A 22,481-nucleotide genomic window follows, 5' to 3' on the forward strand; every position below is an offset into this window, starting at 1 on the left:
ATAGGCAGGTGAATAAAATAAAATATTCAGCCAGCAATTATCTTAAACATTTATAGATGCAAAGGAAATTCAGGATTACACATTGCTTGGTCATGAGCTTGTCTTCCCAATATTAATATTCTTTTGTCCACACATGACAGTTTAAAAATAGTCTTAATACGTGACATCCTGTTTATTGGTAGTATTTACAGTCTCCTACCACATAGGGGCACTGTGGAGGCAGTAACAGGAATAAGCCAATCATATGCTTACCTTCACGATGTCACATCAACTAGCCAATGAGCGTTCAGCAGAGTGGACTGGGACTTCCTCCGCTGCAGTTTGAATTTTCCAACAACAGCTCAAACAATTCAGAAGGCTGATTAGGAAGCATCGCGCCCAAAGTAAGTGAAGCCAAGCTCTGTCTTATCTCGAGTTCATTTGAGTATATGTGTCATTTTGAAACGCATTTCATAAGCTTCGACCTCAGGCTGGTTAGTTTTTGTGTAAATTCAAGATGAAAGTTGGCTAACTTGTCATATTTGCTCAAACCGTGTTCAGCTCATCTAAGATAACGCTAAATCTTAATAAAAACTGTTAGCTGTGTGCTTGTTTTGGTGTTCCACTTTAAGTTAACGCTAGCTTTATTAGTATTTTACATGTATGCTTACTAGTTATTAATTAAAACAAATTGGTTAATGCTGCAGCGTTAACGTAGTTAGCTAATCTTTGCTAACATCGCAGTGCCGTAGAATGGTCGGCCGATTAATTGAACTAACGGTAAATTCAACGTTTCGGTTTTCTTATACTGTCTCCTTACAACTAAAACCTGGTACTAGTGGATTTAAGCCAGGCAAGGCTTGAAAACAAACCTTATTAATGTTGTCGTCGTTTCCTTCTAAGCGCTATAGTTGTTTATTTAATGTTACATTACGTTTACAAATATGTTAAACGTCAATGTTGTGACTTTGCGTTGTAACAAGAGGAAACGGCTTAGGTTGTCTATTTTAATGCAACTCTACCTTCATTTGAGCTCAACCTGCGACTTGCATTGTTTCCATCACATGGCAATACACACAGAACCGGTGGTTACCCTAATGTCACTTAGTTTGTTTATCTGCATGTTTTTTATTAGTTTAGACTTCATGCTTTAACGTTAAACAAATGCATGTGGGTTCAGTCAGGTTATAAACCATGAGCTGGGCGGTGGAGGAGTGGAAGGATGGACTTCCAGGGAAAGCCCTGCAGAAGATCCAGGAGATGGAAGTCCAGCTGGACAAGCTGAAGAAGGAGAGGACACAGAAGCAGTTTCAGCTGGACTCATTAGAAGCTGCCCTGCAGAAACAGAAACAAAAGGTCAGTATTTATTGGGAATAATTTAATCAACTCAGAATTGTAATGTGTTTAGATAAATGAAACTCAGTTGAGTCCCTTGGGAAACTTGCTGATGCCTGAACAAAAATGGAAATTTTACCAAGAGAAAATACACTTGTACACAAAATATTTTCAATATCTTACAGAAATGCTTCTGTTAATCCTCTATATGTATCTTTCTCCAGGTGGACAGTGAACGCTCAGAGATCTCTTCTTTAAAAAGAGAAAACCAGTCTTTAGTAGAATCGTGTGATTCCCTAGAGAAAGCTCGCCAAAGGGTCACCCATGACCTCGGAGTCAAAGAGCAGCAGGTTAGTTTCCGATCTGAGGAATAAGCATCTGCTGCTGCTTCAAGCAACAGAGATTGAAATGTATTGGGCACTGAAGGACATGGCTCACTAATAATTAACAGCTAATATATATATTTCAGCAGATTTATTTCAATGTAAATTTCTGAAAAATAGAATTAAAATACCAGATTTTCTGTCTGCAGCTATTATATCCAAACATCTTATTCTTACCAACACAATCACACCCTATGATGAAATATATAAATGAAGTCAAGTGTACACAGATCTGGAATCAACATGAAATTCAAGCCTCTTGTGGTTGTAATCTCTTCCTGGATGTAGGTGAGCTACCTGGAGGGTCAGCTTAACTCCTGCAGGAAAACCATAGAGCGACTGGAGCAAGAGCTCAAGAAGTGAGTGAAGCAGAATGGGTTGACATGTGAAATAATGTCCTATGAGTTGGTGCTTTATGAAGTACAGCTTAGTATTTAACTTAATGATGGCTATAGGTCAAATTCATGCCCAGACTCTTTAATTACTGTTAATGTTATGGTCTTTAATGTTTTTTCTTTTTTGTCTGTCCAGGTACAAAAACGAACTGGATCGCTCGCAGCCTGCCGGCTCTGCCTCCTTGTCTTCCTCCTCTGCTGACCTGCAGCCTTACACTACTCCACAGAAGACTTTCGCTACTCCAGCACCTGTCCCGGCCTACAGACACCAGGGTATTTGTTTCCATCTGCAGCGAGTTATGCTTTGTGTTCATTTTTAAGAAAATAATCTATTTAATATGTATTGATCCCACAGATTTACTTTTGTACCACCTATATTGTTGGTTTCTAGTTGTGTTTAATTCTCAGGGTTCTTTTTACATACGTCAATGATGTTGTCAACTGCATCTGCCTCTCATGGCAGCTAATGTTGTCTGAGGTTTTTTTAGTGTACCCTAACATGTAATTTGTGTATCTGTTTCATAGATAACAGACTTGAGGAGCTTCAGGAGAAATACACCCAAGAGGTAGAAGAAAGGAAAAGACTGGAGACAGAACTCAAAGTCCTGCAAGTCAAAGTGAGTACATTATTTCTATATTTTTTAAATTATTATGTGTGTTCGTTTCTCAGTGGTTTTACGTTGCATCTTCTGCTTTAGCTGTTGAGTCAGTCATCAGTCAGTGTAAGCCACAAGGACATCGCTGCCCGCCAAGCAGGATCCTCCATATTCCCATGGCAACAGCAAGATCAGGCCCACAGTCGCCAATCTCAGGGTGCAATGGAGACGCCTTTGAAGAGGCGGGGGACATCCCTGTGGGACGCCCACGAAGAGACACCAATCAAACCCAGCCAGCGGATGAGCTGCTCCATAGCAGTGCAGAGTCCCAGTGGATCATCCCAGCAGATGGAGCAGCTAAAGACTCTCAACCAAGGTGGATTGTTATTTGTTTTGGAGTTAATGTGGTTAGCATTTATTAGCGTAGTAGTATTATGTATACGTCCTCTAATATATTTCATTTTGTTAATGCTAACTGTCTAGGTTAAACATCCCGCATGTGTACAGTAACGGAGTTTAATATTTTTCTGTTTCTTCACCAGAGCTGCGTGGTCGTGTGTCAGAGCTGGAGAGGAATCTGTCTAATCAGGAGAAGGACATTCGTACCCAAGCTTCCAAACTGCAGGAACTACAAACTCAACTGAATCAGGCCCACAAAGACCTTACTGAAAGGGACAGAGACTTGGCCAAGACCAGCCATGAGCTGAGTCAGGCCACAGACAGACACCAAAAGGTTGAAGCCAAGGTAGGACAGATTGGTTTTATTTTATATCTGCATGGATGCAGAGTTCACAGTAGACACAATGGTTATTAAGTTAAGAGAACCTGTAAATGGCTGGCAAGATGACGAAATGTTTTTCTGTGTTGTTCTCAGTGTTCATCAGTTGAGCAAAAGCTTAAACAAGTCACAGAAGAGATGAGCTGTCAGAGGCACAATGCTGAAATCTGCAAACGAGCCCTGGAGCAGAAAGTCAAGGACCAAGAGAGAGATAGTCAGAAGGTGCAACCATATGGAGTCATATGATGATTAGGCTTTTAATGTTTGTAAATTTTATTAAACATTAAAAATATTAATGCATTTTTTTTTGTTGTGTGTGTAGGAACTTGCCCAGCTGCAGAGTTCACATCAGGCTTTGGATCAGCAGTTGAACCAGACCAGAACCAAACTAACACAGGAGATACAACAATCCAAAAAAGACTGTAACATACTGCAGGCTGACATGGAGAAGGTAGCTCTGCCCTTCCTTCATCTGTTCCTTCTCACTTCATGCAGGCATGAACTTAGATGACAAGTCACTGAACCCTCAATATGTTAAGGTGCAAAGCACTTTAATATGTAAAAGAAATGTTTGAGGCTGTTAGAATGCATTCTGTGCTTTCAAAATTTCACTTTTGTTATGCAATTTACTGTCAATGGCATGTCTACAGCAGCAGCTATATCAGGTTACATACAGCATGTCAGCCATGGGCAATATTAAAACAGTTTTATTCTGCAAAGTAAACAAAACTGAGCAATGATTAAAACATTTGTGCATGACATTTCTATCACACCTGCTTTTTTCCAGATGCGCGTCCAGAGGAATCAGATGGAGAAGGAGATGGAGGAGCAGAAGCAAAGACTTCTCCGTTCAGAGCAAAGCCTCCAGGCCAATCAGACCAAAGAGCAGGATCTGCGCAAGAAGATGGAGGTGGGTTGCTTTTAGCTGAAAATCCATTTTCTGTAATGGTGAGCTGCCAATTTCGTAGCATATCTGCTGATACAGCTTTGACTCATCGTTTTCCTCTTCTTCATCCTACCAGGAGCTGCAGAAAGAGAAGAACAGCGTGACTGTTCAGCTGGACCAGAGTAACAGACGCCTGTCTCAGCTGGAAGAAGAGAAGAAGAGCTCAGAACAGAGCTTCAAACGCACACAAGGACTGCTAGATGATCTTAAAGGTAAGTTAGTGTTAGGAGTGGCAATAAAAAAAAAATGGTTACAGTTATTTTTTAGAATTATCTGAAATCATCTTAATGTTTTCCTGATCTGTCTTTTGGTATTTTAGCTAAATCAGAAGGACAGGCAGAGGAGCTGAAGAAGCTTCAGTCTAAACTGGAACAGCAGACACAGGCTTCAGCAAGGGAGCAAGAACATTTGAAGAAAACACTGTCTGATGCAGAGACTAAAAATGACAGGTAAATATAGTTTTATTCTGCAAAAATGAAAAGGTACTCAAGATCTGAGAGATAAAGAGAACCTTTTATCATTTATTTCTTTTGTTTTTCAATCACTGTAAATATTTTGTTACCCTGCAGATCTCAGAATGAACTCCAGAAACAGAAACAAGAGACAGAGAGGCTGAGCAACAGGCTGACTGTGCTAGACAAGGAGAGCCAAGAGCTGAAATCCAATCTCACTGCGAGTCAGAATGAGTGCACAAAACTGAAACAAGAACATCAAGCTCTGGTGGAGTGGACGACAGAGAAGGAGACCTTAATTAACGAAACTGAAGCAGTGCAAAAAGAGCTCAGTGACAAAATTAACAACCTGGAGAGTAGCGTCAGCTCTCTGAATGAAGCCAACGGTGAACTTCAGGTAAGGTGTTTTGATTTCCATAGAATTTGATGTAATTGTTTGGATATACTGTGCAGTTTTTAGCGAATGTAAGTAAATGTAACTACTTGGAAAGTGTTAAAGTGTCATTAACTGGTTACACCTTCATCAAATCATGACTGACTTCGATTCCACAGACCCTTATAGTACAAAAAATATTTCTCAAAATATAATTGTTTCTTAAAAAGCATCTGTAAATAGCAGTTTAGTGTTTTCAAATACATTCAGAGATGTGCTAAAATAAGACAAAATGCAAGCAACAACTATATTCTTAAAGTATCTTACCTCTCACCCTGAATCCATTTCTTTTAATCATTGCAGAAGCAGCTCATGTGTGCAGAGAGAGAAAAGGCCAGTCTGTCATCTCACATTGACTCTTTAAAAGGAGAACTCCTCAACAAGAGCACAGAGTTGGAAGAGAAAGAGCATCAGTACAAAGAGCTTCAGTCTCAGTTTTCTGAGGCTGGACAGAAACACACCAAAGACCTGGAGAATGTTGGCATTCAGGTGGCTCAGCTTGAATCACAGGTGACTTATATTTTTTCCACAACAGCAAATTTCATGGTTTCCAGGATGATCTCTCATTAAAACTGCATCTTAGTCTTGTGTGAGGCTCTATCATGTGTGACCAGTGATCTCTATGAACATGTTTAAGATGCTGAAGACCTGGCATTTATCCCTCCCAATTTATAACTCAGTTAGATCAGTAGATACTCGTTTAATTCATAATCAGACCTTGCTGAATGATCCTAATTGACTGTGTGCTCTTTTTTTTAATCTGAACAGGTCAAAGATCTGGAGTTACAATTGCAAAAGGAAATTACGCGAGCAGAGCTTGCTGAGAGGACAAACACGGAGCTGCAGGAGGAGCATCAAGCAGCCTGCGACCTGATTCGCTCCAAAGACCAGCTAATCGAACTTGGCCAGACTGAGATCAGCCAGCTGAGGGAAAGTCTCACACAGGCCACAGCACAGCAGGAAGAGCAAAATGCCAGGTGGGAGTTGCTCACTCAGCAATTTTGTTTTCGACAATGTTTTCTAGCCCTGCTTTAAATCCTACAGTTTGAAGGGTAATGAGTATAACTACAATGAAATAGCTAGCAATGCCAAAACATTTTTATTTTTGTATTGGCGTGAAAACACAGTGAAGATTATAATACAGGTATGTGGCCCCAGTCATTCCTTACTTTTAACGCATATTTCCTTGATTTCTTGTAGGCTGTCAGAGGAGAAGGCAGTCCTGTTGAAGCAGTGTGAGGACAGTGTTTCAGCGAAGGTTGAGGAGACTGAACACATCAAGCTACAGATGGAGGAGGTCCAGCAAGAGCTGCTTCTAACCAAAACCCAGGTCTGATTTAATGACTTTCAACTGCCATGGGAGCTTTAACAGGCTGCTGGTGGTTCATTCTTCTAAATAACTGAAGTCACTTTTTTTCTCTTTACAGTGTTTATGCAATATGTTAATTTGAAGAGTTATTTGCAAAAACAGATAACTCCATTTTGATACATTTTCAAAAACCTTTTTTTTATCGTTTACTTGAGATAATATCAATCAAACTGAAGCTGAGTGGATTTGACTTAGTAGTAAAATAGATGACAAAATAGAGAAAAAATAAATTATTAGTGTTATTATTATCTCAAGTAAACAATAAAAAGAGTTTTCTGAAAATGGAGTTGCCTGTTTTTGCAAATGAACTCTTCATTTATTAATCAGTTCTTGAAGTAAAAGCTTTTGATTAAACGGCAATGCCGAATGTAGAACAATACTAGTTAATCACACTGGAAAAATAGACACTCTTTCTTTGAAATACCACCAAAATCATTTTGTGACAAATACAATATTTATGAAGATGGTTTTGTTTAATTGCCGCTGCTATGTCAGAAAGGAGTTGTATGAAAGTCAGTTTTGACAGTATGGATAGTGTTCTTATAGTTTAAAGCGGAAAAATATCCAAATTACTATTAACTATCACAAAAAAGTTATATTTGCTATCATTTTTTAGCATTTAACCTGTGTGTCTGACATTTTGGGAAGTATTCTGTAAGAATGGTTCTGGAAAAACGCGGCTTTTTAAATGTATGGTCTGTCCTTGTTCATTACAAATATTTATATTGGATTTTGTTTCCTTACTTTAGTCTTGACGTCCTAGTTTGATTTTCTGTTCATGTTTCAGATCAGTTCTACAGAGCAGTTCCTGAAGGTCCAGGAGCAACTGGGGGCTGAGCTACAAAAACAAATCAAGACATTGTCAGATGGGGAAGAGGAACTCAAAAAGATGTGCAAGAAGAAATCGGAGGAGCTCAAGCAGTTAGAAGAGGACCTGAAGGATCAGCGGAGCCAGACAGAAGAGAAGGAGAAGCAGTTTAGAGAGGCTGAAGCCCACATGGTTTCTGTGGAGAAACAAAAGGCTGAGCTGGAAAATTTGGTTCAACAGATGAAGAAAGAAGCAGAGGTAAAAAAAAAAAAAAAAACAGCATATTTTTTGTATTGTTTAGTTATGTATATTTTGTCATATATATTATTACAAATAACAAACTTGCATCTGTTTTATTAAGATCCTCCAGCATAGTCAGACTGAGACAATCAACAGCCTGCTGGATCAGATTTCTTCCTTGGAAGAAAAGATGGCAGCGAACGAAGATGCAGCTGAGAAACTTCTGGTCTTGAAGAATGAGCTGGTCGTGGTCAATCAGTCTTATGCTGACCTTAAAAATTCTCTAGAAGCTCTTGAGAAGAGTCACTCTTCCACAATTGAAATCAAATCCAACCTGGAGAACACTTTGGCCGAGAAAAGTGAACTGATCTCTGCTTTGGAAAAAGAGATTAAAGATCTCACAGAGAAGATGAGTAAAGAATCAGAGAGTCACACTTTGGAGATTGAAAATTTCATCAATAAAGAGAAAAGCCTTAAAGAGCAACTTGAGGCCACTAAGAAATCAATAAGTGCTGCCAAAGTAGAATCAAGTTCTCGTCGAGAGGAGATCAAGACCATGAAGACGACTCTGTCTGCTGCTTCACGTGGTTTGGAAGAAAGAGACAACACAATAAAGAGTCTGAAGCAGAAACTGAATGAAGCAGAGGCAGAGCATGCCAAAACCTCAGATCTCCTTAAGGAGAAGGTGGTCGCCATGAACAAAATCAAGGTTGGTTACTAATGGTTTTGTTTGTTTATATTTGAGGCCTTGCATTTCTACACAGTGTCATATATTATCTTAATCTTGCCTTGTTCAAAGTATCTTCTACTGAAGTATGCTGAGTCACTTAAAAAAAGCCTCTTCTATGTAAATTAAGGTGCAGCTGGAAATGCTGCAGATGGACCTGGAGGACAATGAGACAGCCATGAACTCTTTTGACAGTCAGGTGGAGGAGCTAAAAGGAACAATAGAGTTGCTAGAGGCTCAGCTTGCTCAGAACAAGACCCAGATGTCTGACATGGAGGCCAGGCTGGAGGAAAGCAAAGCCCAGGTTTGGCCACAGTCTTTGCACACAAAATTCTGCCAAGAAAACACATATTTTCGTAAAGTCCAGAATAACTCCCAGGTTTATTTAGTTGTTCTACCCACTCCTGCTTTTTTGTACCTTAGTCTGCCCTCACACCGAGTCCTGGTCTACAGCCAGGTTGAAGATTAAAGTTAAAGAAGGCATCCCTAAGTGTGGCATTGTCATTAACCAATATCTCTATTTCTAGGTCTCTGTCTTGGAAACCCGCTTGGATGAGGTTCAATCCCAGAACTCTGTGCTGGAGACAAAGTATGTCACAGCAAAGGAGGAGTTATTTGAGCGGAGCTGTGAAATAAGTCGTCTGGAAGAGGACTCTGTCCGACGAAACCAGCTGGAAGAGACTGTTGCCTCATTAGAGTCTAAACTTAGTCAGATGACAGAAGAGAACGCCAAGGTAGAGACGAGCTTCAGGCAGATGGTTCAAGACAAAGACAACAATATCAACCAGTTACTCCAGCAGAAAACACACCTGGACACTTCTTTGAAACAGTTAATGAATGACAAAGAGCAAATTGAAGCTGAAATTATTCAAATAAATGCAGAGAAGAAACAGCTGGAGACCAGTTTAGAAGAGCTATCTGAGCAGAACAAACAACTGCAGTCCAACATTCAGCAGTTAACTGAAGAAAAGCTGCAAACACAAGTCAGGATTGAGGAAATGACTGCTGAGAAAAATGAGGCTGAGTTGGCTCTTAGTCAGGTCATTGAAGAGAAAGCCCAGTTTGATGTTACCCTGCATCAGATAAAGGAGGAAAATGCCGACCTTCAGAGTAACCTCTCTGCATTAATCTCTGAGAAATGCGATTTAGTTGCTAACTTAAATCAAGCAGTAGAGGAAAAGCTCCAGCTAGAATCTAACTGTTCTCAGCTGTCTGAAGAAAACACCAAACTACAGTCTTGTGTAAATGAAATAACTGAAGAGAAGCTGAAGTTACAAGAAAACATAGAGAGGCATCAAGATGAGGTGACTTCTCTGAGAGAGGAAAACGAGAGGATCCAGAGCTCCCTCCTGTCCTCTGAACAAGAGCGCCAGAGGCTGAAGGAGCAGCTTGAGATGAGGGACGAAATGACTGAGGAGGAGAACAAAGAGCGGTATGTTTGTCTTCCATGTGCAGCATGTTTGTATTGGCTGGTTGTTACGTGTGGCTGGCTGCTACCTCTCTCCTTGCTCTCTCTGGTCTCCCTCTTCCCTTTACCTGTGCAACTGCAGCACACCTGAGTGCTGTTAGCATTTAGGGAGGAGGAGGGTATTTAGTGAGGCAGTAGAGAGCGGCAGTCAGAGCAGAGACATGAGCAACACAGCCACACGTCCTGCCTGGACAAACGCGTGAGGGTTTTTTTGTGTTTGTGCAAACTGTGCTTTCGTGATTTAATAATGAGTTTTTTTCTCTTTTCATGCATTTGATTCATCACCCCCCCCTTTCCCCCCATTGCATGTTTAGATTGCTGGGTTTTGTTGTTTGTTTGGCTGTAGTTGCTGGTAGGCCTGTTTTTGCTTTTTTCCTTTTGTAGCAGTTATTTTTGGTTAGGCAGTTTAGTTAGGGATGGTGACTGGTTTGAGGCCCCGTTGTTGGGTTAGCCATGTTCACCACCCCTTTTTTTTGTTTCTTTTGGCCAGCACCTATAGCCTTTTTCCTTTCACTGTTATTTCTACCTTGATTAGTTGGATTACTCATAAATAAAGCTGTTTTTTTTTTTTCCCTTCACCAACTCACCCGCCGTGTCTGTGTCCAGTTTATATGTTGCCGGTTTCTGTGTTTGTTTGAGCCTAATTTGTTAATTTTTAAAGAGGCCGTAACACTGGTATAGTAAATAATAGCAGAAATGATAATAACTTGACTTCCACATTGTATCACAGGAGCCAGCAGTTTGAAGAACGGGCTGAGCTGCACCACAAGCTGGCGGTCTTACAGAAGGAGCTGACTGTGTTCAAGCAGCAGTATGATTCACTGCTGGAACGGGTGGACCAACAGCACAGCCTCATACAGCAGCTCTCAGAACCACAGGGAACCCAGAACCCAGCAGAAATAATCAGCCACATGGAGACTGAAGACACAGAAACTGGTGGTGAATGTGGACTGAAGCTACATTAAACTTTTAATTATTTACTGGATCTACTTACATTGAAATACATATTTATGTTTAATTATATGTGACTGTTTTCCCAGCTGAAGTCAAAGGACAGATTGGTGTTGAGCCAGAAAATGATGCAAGCATCAGTACCGGTACAGAGCCACTTCCAGTGAAGGAGCAGTGTGTGCCATCTGAACTGAGTGAACTTTCTCACCAGTCTGAGACCTTCAGGTACCATGAATTTTGTGCTAAGCAAAGATATGCAGTTGAAGTCTTTTTTTTGAGTTGAGCATTTTTATGATGTTAAAGGTGAATCTAATCTCTTCTGCCCTGCTAGTGCGACTGAGCTGGAATACAAGTTAGAGCAGGAGATCATCCAGGAAGGGGAGGAGGAGAAGGAGGCCAGTGCAGCTGCTGTTGAAGAAATAAGGACTAATGAGGAGGAGCAGCATCTTCATCAGCAGGTAAAAAAAAAAAAGATAATGTATTTTCTTTTAATTATGATGCTACCCTTCATTAACTTTGGGAGTGGGAAAGTGTACTTTCCATACTCAATAGTTATTAATATTTATAAACACCTATTTTAGTGATTTTTTTTTTTAAATCTAAAGCACTTTCTGAACATTTTTGGCATGTTAGTTTTAAGTTCATCCTGTGTCTTGAATTTACAGTTGAAAAACATTATTATTTGAATGCATACACTTTATTTTTGTTTTCATAGTGGTGCTGATCTTAATGATTTAATTTTCTTTATTACAGGTTTCTGAAGACAGCTGTAGTCCCAGAGATGATTCAGAAAATGAGCCTGTAATCTGTGACCAGCCTTCACAATCTTCCTCCTCGAGTGAGATGAGAGAGTTGGAATCCTGTGGTGAGTGATCAAATGGTGCCTATAAATGTATGTGAACCACACTGAGATCATTTAGACTAACATTTTTCTAGCTATATTACAGAGAAATTGCAACTTCATAGGGTGTTACAATTTATTTATCTTTTTTTTTGCATTTAAAGATCACCTTCTGTTGACTAATATAAGCATCACATTTGAATGTGTTCTGCTTCAGTCAAGTCATTTAAACACACATCTGTCTATCTTTAACAGAGTCATCCCAGATGCTTGATCTCAGCCAATACAAGGAGATGATCTGTAAACAAGAAAATGAGCTTGAGACTCTGCGCTCAGAGTTCAACCTACTGAGCTCTGACCTTGAACTCAGAAAAGAATTGAACTTTGAACTGGAAGTTCAAGTTCAAAATTTGGAGAAGAAACTTCAAGCTGCAGATGAGGAGGCATGTGGAGCAACATGCCGGCTGAAAAATGCTCTGGAGGCAAAGAAAAGCCTAGCTGATGAGGTAGGAGGAGGGAATGGCAGAATGCCAGACATCAATTTAGTGTCAGTGTTAATGATGGAATTATTTTTATGACTGTTTACATTAATACTGTGTGTTTATATTTAGTTAACCCAGCTGTCGGAGGAGAAAGAGACATTAACTCTGCAACTACAAACAGCTAAATGTCAGCTGACAGATGTTATGGAGATGCTGGAAGGCCTTGAGATGGCCAAAGGTATCTATTTTTAATTAAATATTTTACTTAAAGCATTCAGAGATCTAATCTAAGGTTACAGATTTGAAACATCAGTCTGAAACCAGATTTAAATTATTTCAGAAGGTTTCAAAAGGTTGTATTTATCTATTTGTTTGTTTTTGTGTTGATTAAATATTTTACTCGGTTTTGTAGGTGGATGTGACGAGAAGTGTCTTCAGCAGGAGAGTGAATTAAAGAGGGTTCGCTCTGAGAAAGCTAACCTGGAGCAGCACATCCTGGGAATGGAATCAGAGCTGGAGACCATGCAGGTGGAGAAGACCAGACTGACGGATGAAATGGAGACCCAGAAGAAGACTTCTTCAAGCATGGAGCAAAAGATAGATAAACTAATGACTGAGGTTAGCGCTCTTTTAAAACATCAAAACGCTGCATGTGCAATGGCAAAATTAATTAAATATATGTATGTAACATGAATTAAAGCAGTTCTCAGGTTCACATCTTTTAGTTTTTTTTCCTGTACAAAAACCGATGGCACATTCAGAAGTTACTGAGCTTCTTCTGTCCTGTAAGCCTCCTGTTAACAGAAACCTTTCTGTAAATCTAATTTTCCAGACCACCCAGCTGAGATCTGAACTTGTGCTGTGCTCCGAGGAGCGTGACGAGTTGAGCCAGTCTTTGGGCCAATGGAGAGAGAAAGTTCATACTCTGGAGAAGACTAACTGTGACACCAGACACCTGATTTCCATCCTGGAGGACGACATTAGAGCAGGAAGGAAGGAGTATGAAGCCCTCCAGAGCAACACAGAGAAACTGAAGACCGAGAGGCAACAGGTACAAGGTTGTTTTTAGTCAGACAAAAGCATTAGTTTCACAGAGTACAGACATGATTAGTTGTTCTGTCACTGAAAAACATCAAAACACCTGAATTACAACAGCACAAGTACATAAAGTGAACTGAACCCGAGGTCTGAGGTCTGGTTTAAAGTATATCTTTATAATAGATACAAGACTAGTTTAATGAAATCTATTTATGCTAATGTCTTCTGTTAACCAATTGTTGATGTTTACAGTTTTCTTCTACTTAATGTTGATTCCATTTCTTTCATATAAAGCTTATGGAGCAGGTTAAGCTCCTGGAGCAGGCAGTCTCTCAACAGTGTGGAGAAAGAGAGGAGCTGATCGGCCATCTTAACCAGATAAAAGAAGATCACACCTCTGCCAGTGAAAATACTGAGTCAATGATGGGCAAGATACAGGTGAGGAAAAGTATGACATTAAACGGATCATTATTAGTTTAAACGTTTAGTGTTTGCACAGATGCTGTTTTTACAGTGCTTTTGTGTTTCTTTGTCTTATTTTAGTGTATTTTTCTCAGATTTTAGAATAGCACAGCAGAATCATTTTGGAACGTTTAGTTTTTGAGAAGAATAAAGCTGAAAACTTCACCTAAATATCTGCTCAAAATAATAATTTTCTCCTGTTTTTCCCTTTAGGCTTTAGAGGGAGAGGTTTGTCGTCTTTCACAATCTCTCGAGTCCTCTCTGCTAGAAAAAGGAGAGATTGCCTCTCGCCTGAACTCCACACAAGAGGAGGTCCAGCAGATGAGAACTGGTATTGAAAAGCTCCAGGTTCGCATTGAGTCAGATGAGAGGAAGAAAAAGAAGATGGGAGAACTGCTCAAAGGTAACTCTTAACACCCTTGGCAATTACATAACCTCTTGAGTTTTGTGAAGTGTTGGTCTAAATGTGACTTTTCTCTGTGTAGCTGCCCAGAGAAAGTCCGACTCACTGCAAGATCGTATTGATGCCCTGGAGCGAGAGAAGGAAGATGTAGAGCAAAGTCTAGAGGACGCTGTGCTACAGGTATTCTATCACAAACATTCAGTCAATAAATAACCACTGAGTCTTCCTTATACTGACTTAAAACTAAGTTTGGTTTGCTGTTCTACAGGCTGAAACTGCCAAAGCTGAACTGGAGGAGGAAAGGACAAAGGTACCTTCATGCTATTCAAATTAGCTTTCTCCGTATCTGTGTTTTTTTTTGTTTGTTTGTTTTTTTTAACTTTCTAAAAGCAGGGTTCCCATGGTCCTTGAAAATTCTGGAAATTCCTGGAAAAAAAAGTGATCCTGGAAAGTCATGGAAAAGTCCTGAAATACTGCCACAAATCAGGTGGTCCTGGAATTAGGATCATCAGCTAAAAAAGTCATTGAAAGTCCTTGAATTCAGTGTTGCATGGATGTTGGTTGTGCTAAATATTCTACAGTGTGTCATGTCTGCACCTATCACATGGCTATGGCAGCCATGCACGTGCACACATAGACCTAAAGGGGGGCTTCAGCCCCTGCCCTTTTTGCCTCGTATTGAAAAGTGCCCTCTTTTGCCCCTTTTAAATATATATATATATATATATATATATATATATATATATATAATAATGCGCACTGCATTAATACAACAACTGCACGAAAAAAACCTGTCCCCCTCGGTATTTTCTCGTAATTCGGGGTTGTGTCTTGAGCCTCTGCCAGCCCTTCTACCTTTGACGTGCGGGTTAGCGCAGCTCGGCCACAGAGGCGTATATTGCATGTGCGTGGAGGAGGAAGATGAACAGCAGGAGGAAGAGGGGCAGATGAGGATGCGCATTAATGCTTACAGGTTATTTTGGAGGAGATACTTGGATAAATCTCCTCTTTATCCACCTCCTACTCCTACCCCGTCACTCCGAAACCCCCAATGCCGAGCTCCCATCCAGCCATCTGAAGGCACTGATCAGCACAGTCCACAGCCGTCGACAGCCTAGGGCCGGCCCAAGCTTTTATGGGGCCCTAAGCATAATTAGTTTTGAGGGGCCCCTCAACCCACCAGCATAGTGTCACCTGTGATTTACAAAACTAAATTTTATTAAAATACTTTCATTTTAAATGTGTATCATAAATTATTTTAAAAATGTTATATTTTGTAGTTGGTATTTTACCTGACACTTTAATGTTGTTATCTAACACAGGTAGACTGTATAGTATAATAAAGTGGGTGGAATCGGCTGGCTGTAAGGGGTGGAGGAGGCCAGAAAGATTAGTTTGTATGAGAAAATTGTTTCAGAAATTCCGTTCAAAATCCTGGAAATTGGATGATTTTTATCCTGGAATATCCTGGAAAAGTCCTGGAATTTAGTTTTCAATTTTCAGTGGGAACCCTGTAAAAGTAAAACATGACAGTTGTTGTACACCAAGCACAATATTAATCAGACTTTTCTCTCTTTCTGTCATGCTCATCCTTTCCACCTTTATTTTCTCCCTCATCTTTGACTTGTCTCCTGTAAAACACTCTGCTGCTACCTTTCCTCAACCCTCTACTTCTGGACCCTCAGGTAGAGGAGGAAAAGAAAGAGCTTAGTGAGAAACTGTCAGAGCTCTCTGCCACACTGGACAACCTGAGATCTGAGAAAGAACATATGGAGAGAGAGCTGGAAACAAAAAACCGAGAGATCGAGGAGCTGAAGGCGGCTAAGGAGGAGCTGGAGAGAGGACTGGAGAAGGCAGAGGTAGACAGAAGAGAAGAAGAGGAAAAACAGAAATACAGGGTTGAAGAGCTAGAGAAAGGAATTAAAGAAGCAGAGAGGCAAATTAGACGAGTAGATGATCTTCAAGCACAGCTGGAAGCCTCTCGGCAGAGGGAGATTTTGCTTAAAGAAAAGCTGGCTGAAAATGAACAGCTGGTAGAGGAAAAGGAGAAACTGCATTCGACCCTGTTATCTCTACAACAAGAAGGAGATAACCTGCGCTGCACTCTGACATCTGTAGAAGGAGAGAAAGAAAGACTAGATCAGGAGAGAAGTGTGTTAGCAGATGAGAAAGAAAAGCTTCAATCAGGCCTCTCCTTGATAGAAAAGGAGAAATGTGATTTGCAACAAAATCTTTCGTCATTAAAGCAAGAGAAGGAGAGAATAGAGGAGGAGAAACAGAAGCTGGAGGCTGAAAAACAAGAACTGCAATCTTCCCTTTCTTTGGTTGAAGAAGAGAAAAAGAAACTGTCTTTGACCGTTTCCTCACTGGAACAAGAAAAGCAGCAAACAGAAGAGGAGAAAGAGAAACTCAGACAAGAACAAGAGAGTCTTCAGACAGCAGTTGCCTCTGTTGAGAAGGAATTGGAAACAAACAAACTGTCCATCTCACAGCTCAAAGAACAGGTATATGGACACACAGATTCACATCTCTATAGCTCTGAAACCAAGGGCCACTTTCAGCCACCATGTGCACATAATGAAAATGTCTGTCAAGCACTCAGCTAATTTTAAAATCTAAAATGTTGAACAAAATATGAGGGGAAAAAAAAGGCTGAGAGAATTTTGGGATTGACCTTTGTATGATGGCACTTGGCTAACTACTAATGCTAAAAGTCAGACTGATTTGTATTGTAAAACACTGTTTCGTTCTGTCTGTTCCTTCCAGGTGTCTGAGTTGACGTCTCATGCTGCTCGTCTGTCTAAAGAGAGAGACTCTGCCCTGAGCAAGATCAGTCTGTGGATGAAGACCTGCAAACAGCTGGAGCAGGAAAAGCAGACTATGCTGAACAGCTCAGGTGTGCACAAAAAGAAGCAAATTTAACATCCAGTTTTCAAGTGAAATTTACAGCATGCCAATTATAAAGAAATTGAGGTTAACATTCAGAGAAGGAAGGCATCTTATTGACATTTTTAGAGATTTTCCTTTTCTTCAATTATCTTCACAAAGTATAGCTGAATATTTTTTTAACATGGGCCACATTTATGTTTCAGGAGATAAGAGCAGCGAAGAGGTCCAGCCTGAAGTGACCCAGCTGAGGATGGAGGCAGAGACGAGAAAGAAAGACATAGAAGACTTGAAGAAAGCCCTGGAGAAGAAGACGACAGAGGCTGAAGAAAGACTGGTGGAGTCACAAGAAAAAAACAAAGAGTTTGAGCAACTCATGGCAGCCCTCGATGGAAAGAAGAAGGAAATAGAGGACAAGGAGAGAAAACTGGAGGAAATGAAGAGTGAGCTGGATGAGCTGAACAACATTCTGGATGAGAAAAGCAAAGAGGCTGATGACAGCATGGATAAATACTGCAGTCTGATGGTTAAAGTCCACAAACTGGAAGAGACCAATGATGCACTGAAAACACGACTGGAACAGATCACTGCCACTCAGCGTACTGAAGCAGCTAACGGCCTCGCCAGCAGCACTGACAACCGCAGGCGTTCAGGAAGGAGGTCTTCCTCCAAACACCAGGAGGAAAAAATGAATGACAACACTGAGAACGTGGATCCTCAGAGGTCTCCTCAGGGCTCTTCTTCAGGAAAACGAGGTCATCGTGACATCAGTGACAAAGACAGCGCCCAGGAGGCCCTGCACAACCTGACAAAGAAGATCAAAGCCAATGCCATGACAACACCCAGACCAAGAGCTGAACAGGACGATGAAGAGTTCAGACCAGAGGGGCTTCCAGAGCTGGTGCAGAAAGGTTGGTGCTGAATGATATTCCAATCTAACACTTTCACACGTTCACCAACATCTGCAACACCTGTAGGTTGTTTTTTAGTTTCATCAGAATAATTGGCTCGAAACTGAGGTGTAGAAAATGTGTTACGACGTACAAGAGATTTTAAGAAATCATCCTTAGCATGCTGTACTTGGCACCAGTATGACTCTTGAACCCACAGCTTTCTGTGTGGATTTCAACTAGCCCTGCATAGCCAGCTTGTTCTACTGCACAGGATGAGCTACACAGCGTCATCATTCTTCTGTAAGGGAGTAATGTTCTGGCTTGTTTGTATTTCTTTAAACCAATCATGCACCGTCATGTTGAACAGAACCAAGCAAAGGATGCAGCAACAGTGTCTCCTCAAAATGGTAACGGGAATTGTTTTGGTGGAACTTTAATGTGAACAGTAGCTGGGCTGCATTATTGTATGATGCAAAACTTGAAATTTTATGTGTGGTCAGTTGCTGCCTGCAGGTTGTCATTTCATGAAGAGGACTTTAAAAAATATAACTTCTTGATTATGAAAGGTGAGGAGAAAGCTAGTGGCAGGTTTATACCCACAATCTACTTCCAGTTAGTCAGATGAGATATCAGCAGACCACCATGAGCTTAAGACATAAGTTTGTGTCTGTAGCATTAGCTGTGTAAGCACAGGTACAAATGCACAACTATAATTCACCAGGTGGGACAGTAGTTTATGAAACAAAGCACCAAATTTTAGTTGTGAGCTTCTTTCACTGTACAGAAAAACTTCCTGCTTTGTTCCTCAGGGTTTGCTGATATTCCTCTGGGGGAGGCCAGTCCATTCATCATTAGAAGAACCACAGCGAAGCGCTGCAGTCCTCGACTGGCTGCCAGACAGGCTCTTCATACATCGTCACCTGATGGCAAGGTGAGCAACACATTCCCCCTCTTTTTCCTACACAGTACAGTACTCTGCTTGTACCAGCAACCAGCTTCAAAACCATACCTAAGTGGACACATTGTCATCTATTTTCTGTTCACTGAGGATACAATCCAGAACTGTGGAGTCTGATTCTAAGCATAGGCCTGAAGTGTTTCTGTAACGGTTATGTCTGACACATCGTCTGACACATCACATTCCTTTCTCAAATCTGTGCTGCGCTTGTTTTAGTTACAACTGGCATTTGCCACTATATATTCAAAGTATTTTGGATAAGGTAAAAAGCGGTGCCGTGTTCCAGCATTTTCTCAGAAGTCAGATTTTAATCAACAGCTCAAACACTTTCCAGCTGTCTGAAATCACCAGGACTACTTGTTCCAAAAGGACATTATTATTAATATTATTATTATTATTATTATTAATAATACTAAATTACAGAGCAAATTGTCCTGATTTATTACGCAAATGGAAAAATAACATTTCATGTGTTTTGCTTGCTGTATAAACCTGCATTTCTGCTTACATACACTGACTCATAATATTCATGTAACATCATGTAAAGGCAGTTTATACTCTTGTACTGTTGTAGAAAATGGACTCAGTGTCTTTGAGGTCATCTGAAGGAAGTCCAGCAGCTTATTCAGTTGGCTGAACAGCAAGTTCAGAGTAGGAGAATCCATATCTTCAGCCAACTATGTGGGTCAGTATGTATGTAGTAGTTTAGGTTTTGCCTGGGGACCAGACAGCCTTTATATTGTGTATTACAAATACACATAAAGTCAGTCTGGAACTGCTCCATTGAACCAAATCTAGCCCAGAGGCGGGACTACCGATCACAGCTTGAATTGGAGAGAGCCAATCAGCGTAACACATGTGTGACGCAATCACTAAGCGACCTAACAATTGCCTTTCCGCCATGATATTTTGTAGTTTTAACAGCTTCCTTCGCCGTACAGGGGTCCTGAGGAAAATCTAAGCTCTCCCTTTCAACAGTGGAGGGCAGCATTACGCATTCTATCATACAGCCTGCCGGAATTAAAAGAAGAAGTAGTAGTAGTCCAAACAGTTATGGCGACCAGTCGAGGACAAAGGAGAAATTCAGCCCGTGCAAAACAGAGGAAAGCGCACGAGAGAAACCTCGCTCTGTTGCGGTCGCCATTTTGTTTGTATGCGGGAGGTGCACAGGTGTTAGATGGGTAATCTCGGCCCTGAAGATGACGCATCGTTAACTCCCGCCTCTGGTGCTCTGATTGGTTCGGTCTGATCTGCTCGGAGCTTGAAAACCTGTCAAAATGTGTCAATGGAGGAGGGCTGGACCGTATTCCCGTATATCCCTTACAGTCTAGCTAAGCTAGGCTAGTTTAGGTTTCCAGGCCTCTAATGTGTCTACAGGCTATCCGGACCCCCTCCCACCGCTGGGTCAGTCCAGGTCAGTGAAGCAGTTATGGGTTTACAGGATGTAGAGGTTTCAGGTCACAGAGGTAAAGAGGAAAGAATGTTAACTGCTTTACTGAACCTACTCTAGGACTGTGTGTTTACTTTGGTGAACTTTACATCTTTCATTTCTGACTTTAATTGACAATTATCCCTACCTACTTCACTGTTTCTGTTTCACCTGTTCTCTCTCATCTCCTATCTTGCTCTTTCTCCAAAGGTTTTGAGTCCCTTCGCTGGTCCATCAACAGACGGCTCCAATAAGAAGCGTTTTTCTCCGAGCAGCGAGGAGAAACCTGTGCATCGTTTACTGAAGACACCCCAGCAGAAAGACAAACAACCTTTAGGACAACAGACACAACAAGGAGACAACTGTCACATCCAGTAGATCAGTTTACACACTCATGGTTTCGCACACAGAAATGAACACTCGCACATCGCAGATATTAACACAGATATGAACACTCCATGTTTAAAAAAAAAAGTGTGGATTTTTGACTAAAATCCCACCTTAAAGTCTTTAACACTTAAAAAACACCTTTTCTTTTCTTTTCTTTTTGAGGCTGTGTGTTTTTCCATTTGTGGGTAAATCACTTTCTTCCAGGACTTTAAAAGACTAAACTACCTGTTCTCATTAGTAGCTGATATTCTTCATAGCACAGTTCTGACCATTTTTTAAAGCATTTTCATATCTTTGAACATAAACCAGCCGTATGTTTGTCACATTTTCACCACTTCATGTATTTTTTAATAATTTCTTTGTGTAGTTACCACTGACTCTGGACTTTATTTTCTGTTAAACTTCTCCTGTGTTGGTTTGTATGTGAGAGATCTTTTTGTGAACCTTGTTTATTGTAGATATTATCTATGTAGTGACGCCTCCCTATGCTTCACCCATATATTTAGTTCTGTAACATATCACCCGAGTACTAATTGGCAGCTAAGATTTTCTGCTCTGTTTTTATGTTTTCTAGATATTTTTATAGCATGTTTCTGTTGTTTAGGCTTTGATCAGTGTTCATGATCACTGTAAATAGTAACTGATGCAAAACAGCTTTTTTTTAGTAAACTTATTTTAACTGCTTCCTAACATTTGTTGAGTCTCTGTTCTGTTGCTGTGATGGAAACCTTTAAAAGTTACGGAATGTGTGACCAGCAGAGGTCGTACCTACAGTCTGCTACCACACGGTGGAGAACCTGAGCTGCATGTTTAAACGTGTTTGAATTTACAGTTGGCTGTTTCAGACACAGTAACTTTAATCTGTCAGGGGAGAGAATTAACTATCTGCTGTGACTATTTTATGTGATTCCTTTGGTCACATAAACTGGAAATCTGTTGCAAAGTGAAAAACATTAATTTAGCTCAGGCAATTGGGTATGCAGCTTTTTAATAATGCAGAGCTTGATTCATAGGCAAACTTCAAAGAACACGTAATTAGAATTTGCTCATAAAGGACACAAGCAAGTACTGTTCAGTTTTAGAGGAGACAACTTTGGAACAAACTAATTTGCTTTTGATGGAGTGGTAATGGCATGGTGGTTCTGTTTGGCTTGATTAGGCCGTCTGGGGTGTTGAGGTGGACCGATTGTTTCTATCAGTCACAGCTATAACTATTATAGAAGTGATTCACATTGTGGACATGGACTTCAAATAATCTCACTGTACTGCAACTTTGGATACTTCAACACTGAAAATTACCTTTTATTGCAACTTAACAGCAGCAGTTTATTTCCAAAGTGGATATATTTTCAGTTTTGTTTGTTGCGCCTTCACCTACCTGCAGTTTAATATAACATAGTTTAACTATTTCTGCTTGATCATGGACGTGACAAACGATATGAAGAGAAAACCTGGATTTTTGTTTTTTTGTTTACATTTTTACCTTTTTTTTGCTGAAGTAATTTTTTGGGATTGGGTGCATATTTGCCTTCCTTTGTAAAGCATAATAATGAGAAATACTAAATGTTAAGGAGGCCATGAGTCAAGAGTTGTTTGCACTCTGCCCAACATCTTCACTTTTTAACATAAAAATCACATTACAAAGACTAAAGACATTCAGTGATGTGAAGTAAATGAAACTTAATGGATTAACTAAAGTCTTGTTACACAAAACAGATTTCTGCTTACTTGAAAGATAATGTTAATGATTCTTATGCAAAATTATTTAACACCCAAAGTCAATATTTCTTTTCTCAGCATGGTTTTTAATCTTTCTGGTAATTTCACTGAGATTTCTCA

General features: G+C 40.3%; 1 protein-coding gene across 2 annotated transcripts; it reads left to right on the forward strand.

Annotated features, from left to right (window-relative positions):
* Positions 1 to 301: 301 nt before the first annotated feature.
* On the forward strand, positions 302 to 21,332 carry cenpf (centromere protein F). 2 transcript variants are annotated; one of them, XM_022193563.2, is made up of 38 exons: positions 302 to 383; positions 1,160 to 1,335; positions 1,539 to 1,664; positions 1,986 to 2,056; positions 2,229 to 2,365; positions 2,618 to 2,709; positions 2,791 to 3,064; positions 3,231 to 3,433; positions 3,563 to 3,688; positions 3,789 to 3,917; positions 4,254 to 4,376; positions 4,489 to 4,624; positions 4,732 to 4,861; positions 4,982 to 5,261; positions 5,601 to 5,807; positions 6,066 to 6,274; positions 6,498 to 6,627; positions 7,454 to 7,732; positions 7,836 to 8,423; positions 8,572 to 8,745; positions 8,969 to 9,873; positions 10,640 to 10,848; positions 10,950 to 11,085; positions 11,192 to 11,318; positions 11,614 to 11,725; positions 11,957 to 12,207; positions 12,313 to 12,421; positions 12,596 to 12,801; positions 13,016 to 13,234; positions 13,516 to 13,659; positions 13,897 to 14,086; positions 14,169 to 14,266; positions 14,355 to 14,396; positions 15,772 to 16,590; positions 16,853 to 16,982; positions 17,179 to 17,883; positions 18,675 to 18,796; positions 20,463 to 21,332. In XM_022193563.2, the coding sequence occupies exons 2-38, from the start codon at positions 1,174 to 1,176 to the stop codon at positions 20,628 to 20,630; spliced, it is 8,268 nt and encodes a 2,755-aa protein (XP_022049255.2). In that variant the 5' UTR covers positions 302 to 383; positions 1,160 to 1,173; the 3' UTR covers positions 20,631 to 21,332. The 2 variants fall into 2 exon arrangements, with proteins under 2 accessions (XP_022049255.2, XP_051799914.1); XM_051943954.1 differs by having other exon boundaries at positions 10,640 to 10,845.
* The last annotated feature ends 1,149 nt before the right edge of the window (positions 21,333 to 22,481 follow it).

Source organism: Acanthochromis polyacanthus, chromosome 2, assembly GCF_021347895.1.
Source record: "Acanthochromis polyacanthus isolate Apoly-LR-REF ecotype Palm Island chromosome 2, KAUST_Apoly_ChrSc, whole genome shotgun sequence".
NCBI lineage: Eukaryota > Metazoa > Chordata > Actinopteri > Pomacentridae > Acanthochromis > Acanthochromis polyacanthus.

What these genes read in the sequence shown, in the direction of transcription:
- cenpf (XM_022193563.2), top strand. Translation starts at nt 1,174, where the DNA reads ATGAGCTGGGCGGTGGAGGAGTGGAAGGATGGACTTCCAGGGAAAGCC. An exon ending in TCGGAGTCAAAGAGCAGCAG is followed by an intron (nt 1,665 to 1,985) that starts GTTAGTTTCCGA and finishes TCCTGGATGTAG; the next exon opens with GTGAGCTACCTGGAGGGTCA. An exon ending in GACTATGCTGAACAGCTCAG is followed by an intron (nt 16,983 to 17,178) that starts GTGTGCACAAAA and finishes TTTATGTTTCAG; the next exon opens with GAGATAAGAGCAGCGAAGAG.